This window comes from Sorghum bicolor, chromosome 5 (assembly GCF_000003195.3).
Source record: "Sorghum bicolor cultivar BTx623 chromosome 5, Sorghum_bicolor_NCBIv3, whole genome shotgun sequence".
Classification (NCBI taxonomy): Eukaryota; Viridiplantae; Streptophyta; class Magnoliopsida; order Poales; family Poaceae; genus Sorghum; species Sorghum bicolor.
This window is the reverse complement of record NC_012874.2, coordinates 60,355,455-60,361,454: the sequence shown is the minus strand read 5'-3', so window position 1 is coordinate 60,361,454 and position 6,000 is coordinate 60,355,455. Positions and strand designations below refer to the sequence as shown.

At 46.0% G+C, this 6,000-nt stretch overlaps 1 protein-coding gene across 1 annotated transcript; it reads left to right on the top strand.

Moving 5' to 3' along the window:
* LOC8064835 (probable BOI-related E3 ubiquitin-protein ligase 3) lies at positions 2,492–4,420 on the top strand. Its single transcript, XM_002450847.2, has one exon. The coding sequence runs from the start codon at positions 3,545–3,547 to the stop codon at positions 4,343–4,345; it is 801 nt and encodes a 266-aa protein (XP_002450892.2). The 5' UTR covers positions 2,492–3,544; the 3' UTR covers positions 4,346–4,420.

Genomic DNA, 6,000 nt, shown 5'->3' with positions numbered 1-6,000 from the left:
ATTCTGTCAGATAAAACCCTAAGTCTGGATGTTGATTTCATTTGGATCCTTTTCTTTGTTTATTTAATAATTAAATTTGATACGTAAGGACCGTCAACAACAATCATCTATGATTTTGCTAAGGTCATCGAGGTGGACACATGCATATGATATATTGTATTAATTGTGTATAGGTAACAAGGATGATCCCAAGTTATACTTGCCTTGATCAAAGCTCTCCTGAGCCTGCTGCTGATCTTCAAAAGCTTGACCTTGATCACCAACGTATCGCTCACCGTCTATATCCGATCATCAATCAACAACGCACAATCCAATATAGACAATCATACACGAAGCAAACAGGCTATAATTAGAACAATACACCAAACAGTGGTAAAACAAAGATAAAAGTCTATCAAAATAATCTACGCAGCGCTACGATCACACAAACGTAAAGTTCACGAAAATCGGAGTTAAAACTTAGAAGATATGAATTTTCCAAGATTTCCTATAGATGAATAATTAATTAAATAATACCACAAAAATAAAAAGTTTCAAAACAGTGAAATAATACTTCTAACATGTAGTACTCGTAAATACGAATTTAACGAAATTTGAATGGACAAAAACGGAGTTAAAATGAATGTTTTATGAGCTAAACAAATCCAGTGGCAGTTTTGTAATTATCTGAAAACGTATTTTCATTTTAGCCAACGCAGAATACGCTTTTGAAACAGCAAAGCGTATTTTTGTCTTTACGCCATGGATCGCGGGTTCGAATACTAGAATCTGCAGGGGCTCTTTAGCAAGATTGTAGGCCGAAAGGGTATCGGCTAAAACTGGCCGTTGGATCTAGGATGGAGGGTCAAGATTAAAAGCTTGGAGAGGAACACAGAACGCCGGCCAGCTACAGAAGCCCCACGGCGGCGCCATGGCCGAAACCAACACCTTCTCGCCGGAGTTCACCGATACGGCGATTTAGGGCACGTTTTGAAGAACTAATTGCACAGGGAGCAAGAGAAAGTCCTTGCGAACTCACCCAAGTCGAAATCAAGTACGGGAACAGTTTGTGGAGGCCGTGCGGCGCGGGATGGCGGACTAGAGACCTCCTGCACGCCACGGTCGTGTTAGCGAGCAATTAGAGCCAGGGATAAAGAAGAAAAGGGGCTTTGGACCTTCGTTACCTAGTTTCGAAGCTTGACCACCACTCAGTTTCGGCTTAACAAAGGAGAACCACAAAACCCCACGGCGGCGGAGGGGATCTGCTTGACCGCAATGTCCGACAGGCTCGCAGGGCGGATTTTAGGGCACCAAACGGCTTGAGATGGAAACGGGATCAAGGATGAGCACCCCATCTTCTTATAAGGACGCCTTACGCACGTTGAAAGCGGTGAATCCCGTGCAAATCAGGATTTGGTGCCATCGGAGTTGAGTCCGGCTCAAGAACGGCAGGTGGAAGACGGCTGCTCAGTGGGCCCCACATGTCGGTCACTAAGCACGTGGGGCCGAGCTGTCACCCTGAGAAGAGTGGGGGAAAAGGCATGCCCTATCTGGGCCGGCTGCTAGCTGGGCCGCGGTGTGGAGAGGGAGCCCAGGCGCGCGCTGCTGGTCTACGGGGTGGGAAGGGGAGCTGGGCCTCCGGCTGCTGGGCCAACAGGCCGAGAGGGGAAGGGGTTGGGCTGCGGGGAGAGGGAGGGGTTTTGTCTTTTCTTTTGTTCCTTTTCTTCTTCTTTTTTGTTTTTTTTTCAAAGCCATTTCAAAACAAGTTTGAAAATCATTTTTAAAATAGTTTGACTTACCTTGAACTTTAATTAAGTCCACACAATTCAATAAAACAAATGCCCCAAAAATGAATGCACAATCATATTGCTAAATCCTATAATAAATTTTATTTTAATGAAAAATATTATTTTTCCTATATTTCATGAGCACCAAAATACAAAATTAAATCATTTTTCATCTATTTCAAAAGATGAAATTTTTAGGGTGTTACAAATCTACCCCCCTTAAAATGAATCTCGTCCTCGAGATTCGGAGGAGCACGGATCCTTTGAGAGAACACAGGATAAAGATCTTGATAACTCTTTCAACTTCACAACTTGTATACCATGGCAAACTCAAATATTCCATGGAATGTATATTATTCATAATTGATCAAAGTCCATCTTGACTACTCACTTTTTTTGACTTACACAACTCAAAGATATGATAACTTAGCATGGATATGCCTCCTCAGGTAGAAGTGGACCACCTTGATACTCAATTCTTTTCCCTGATGGTACGGTTAAGAAAATTTTCCACTAGGTAGCATAGATCACTGCCTTGTGTGCACATAACCATCCATTGCCAAGAACCAAAGGAATGTTGAGTGACTCTAGCACAATGAGGTTTACAGTGAAGTTTTCCTTCTTTATGACAAGATTGATATTTGAGCAAACCTGATCTGCCCTTATTTCTCCCATTGGGGTTTGAACTAACAAAGGCTTTCTCATCAGACACTTCACCCGTTCGATTGTCTTTACCAAGTTGGTGGAAATAAAAGAATGCGAAGCACTTCGGTCAAACAGAGCAAAAACTAGCACTGAGTCCACTTGAATATAGCCTCCCACCACTTTGGTGGCTCCTTGAATGTTATGCATATCCACATTGTTCAGTCTTCCATTGATATAATTTCGCTGTACTTTATTTCCGAGAGCAGGCTTCTTACGGGCTTTCCTTTTATGCTTCCGTCGTTGTGGATTCTGACTTGATTCAATGTCAACTTGCTCTTTCGTATTATTATTTTGATAACACTCAGCTTTGTCATACTCATAGCATCTTTCTTCAAAGGCAAGATGATCATATTCTTCCCACCTATCTATGAGAGGCGTCATATTGTGCTCCGGATTCATGGGACACTACACTCCCTGTCATCAAGTGACCAACGTCAGTAACACGGCAAGGATAGATGATCATATCCTATCCATAGAATATCTCAGAAGACAATTATCACTTCAAGATAGTTCTAAAATGCATAAGCTCGTGACTTCAAGGTACTACCCCCCTTAAAATGGGATTGATTGGGGGACACTAGGGACTAGTTCTCCTATCCTTTTTGGACGCTACACATCATAGTCTTTTACATTCGTTGTACCAAGTCTCTTGATCCAAGGTTAGCTTCATCACTAAGTTCCAATTATCGGTACTTTTATCACGGTTAAGTTGCTTCACTCTCGCATCCCAATCATAACTTTGTAAACTTTGGTGTCATCTGATCCTCATAAACATTGCTCTCAGTCCACGAGTATCAGCCATGACATAAACCTCCATTGGTATTAGCACACTCCAAATGGAATGATATCTTGAGACAAACCAAACATACCAAGCACTTGATGTACTTATAGATGTTCCAGTCTTTAACCTCTTCTTCTTCTTGTAGCTTCTTCAATTGGGCTGCCCCTTTAAAAAAAGTCAACTAGGGACACAAGAAACGGGCGTGGTGCCGTCATCACGGAAGCACGTTAGGGACGCCGAGCACGACCAGTACGTGTCCTCGTCGCCGCCGTCGCCGGTGGCGGCGGCGTTGATGCCGATCCCGGGGATGCACATGCAGCAGGCGATCGCTGGACACCAGCTGCTGTTGCCGGCGCTCGTCGCGGCGACGACCGCAGGCCGGCTGGCCGAGTCCGCGACGACGTCGACCAGCGGGCGCCCGGGGTCGGGAGCGCACGTGCTGGCGTCGGAGCTGCAGCGGCAGCACAGCGCGGAGATCGACGCGCTGGTGCGGGCCGAGTGCGACCTGCTGCGCGCCGGGCTGGAGCAGGCGCGGAAGCGGCAGTGCGATGCTCTGGCGCGCGCCGCCGCCGCCGCCGCCGCCGCGGCGCCCGCGCTGCGGGAGGTGGAGGCCGAGCTGGCCGCCGCGCTCCGCCGCGCCGCGGACCTCGAGGAGCTGCTCCGGGAGGCGGCCGCCGAGTGCCAGGCGTGGTGCGGGCTCGCGCGCAGCAACGGCGCCGTCGCCGCTGGGCTCCGCGCCGCGATCGACGCGGTGCTTCGGCAGGGCGCCGGCGGGGCTGGTACGGCGCTGCCCGCCGTCGTGGAGGGCTTCGGCGACTCTGGCGGCGGCACGGACGACGCGCAGTCGTGCTGGTGCTGCTACGAGGAGGAGCAGGCGGCGGAAACAGCCGCCGCCTCGGCCTCGGCCTCGTCGTCGTCGTCGTGGAACTGGAACGGCAGGTGGGCGTGCAAGGCGTGCGGCGAGGGCGAGGCGTCGGTGCTGCTGCTGCCGTGCCGACACCTGTGCCTGTGCAAGGCGTGCGAGCGGCGGACGGAGGCCTGCCCCGTCTGCCTCGCCACCAAGAATGCGTGCATCCACGTCGCGGCCGACTGATGCGAATTCCGGAAGCGCCGTCCGGCGATTTCGCAAACTAACCTTATATGTTGTAATGTAGGACGATTAACCCCATGCTCGGGTTTTTGGGAAGATCACGTCCGCCGGTTGCCATGCTTGATGCTTTGCAGAATTGCAGTACTGTAAAATCTGGTGTCATGCCCGGCCCTTGAGGCCTTAGTTTTCAAAATTTGTCAAAATTTTTGAAGATTCTCCATTACATCGAATCTTTAAACATATGTAAGGAATATTAAATATAGATAAAAATAATAATTAACTGTACAGTTTAATTATAATTTACGAGATAAATTTTTTAAGTCTAGTTAGTCTATAATTAAATAATAATTATTAAATACAAACGAAAGTGTTGCAGTTCCCAAACCAAAATTTTTTTACCAAGGCCTTGTTTACTTTAAAAAAATTACAAAATAGAAATAGTATCACTTTCGTTTGTATTTGACAAATATTGTCCAATCATGGACTAACTAGGCTTAAAAGATTCGTCTCGCAAATTACAGATAAACTACGTAATTATTTATTTCTTTTATTTATATTTAGTGCTCCATATATGTGCTGTAAGATTTGATATGATAATGAATATGAAATTTTTTGCAAAATATTATGTGAACTAAACAAGCCCTCTGTTGTCGAAGATCACATTAGATGCAATGCAAGCCAGTCGGGTCCGCCACGTTTCCATAGCTAGCGACACCGAAATGTGGAGTGTCATCGTGGATAGTGTTGCCTGACATCACCAGCAGCTGCATCTCAATTTGAAACGCAGCTCTACTAGTACAGTAGTATATGTACACCATCTCAATAAGGTGCCCCTATTTAATTCCTAAATTTTTTTCAAGATTCTCCGTCACATCGAATCTTTGGACACATACATAAAACGTTAAATATAGATAAAAAATAACTAATTACACACTTGTCTATAATTAGCGAGACGAATTTTTTAAATCTAGTTAATATATAATTAGATAATATTTATTAAATATAAATAAAATACTATAGTAGCTAAATCTAAAATTTTTCACTAACTTGATGAGACCTTAAGTTTGAGTTTGATCACTCGTTGGCGACTAATCGCGAAAAACCCTCCGTATCTTTGGCTTAGGCCTTTGGGCCATTGAGTTCTCTCTTGTACTTTGGCCCATTGAAATAACGATGGCGCAGTCCATTCTGAAACGAACGGATGGGCCTGTTTAATCACACTCTTGCGTGCCAAGGGGTTCACGGCGCAATGGCAAAGGCCATTGGTTGGGAGGCTCCCATCCAGGGTTCAAATCCTGGATGCGGCACTTTATTCTGGATTTATTCTAGGATTTTCCGGCACTATGCATTAAGTGGTAGGCGACGTGCCCCTCGATAGTGAGGCGCCTGTGGTGACTTCGTGAACTTCAAGATTTGCTGGCTCAGTCCTTCGAAGGTGCTCATAGGGTAGGGTTTGCGTACGTGTGTTCATAGGGGTGAGTGTGCGTGCGTGTTGAGTGTCTGCGTTGTACTGTGTAATCTAAAAAAAATCACACTATTGCGTTTTTTATTACCGCTATAGTTTTGGACGTGAGAGGCACTTGCTCCCAAATTGATTGGTGGAACACGTTTGTTAGGATTGGAAACGGGGAGAAGACATACTCCATCGAGGCATCGAC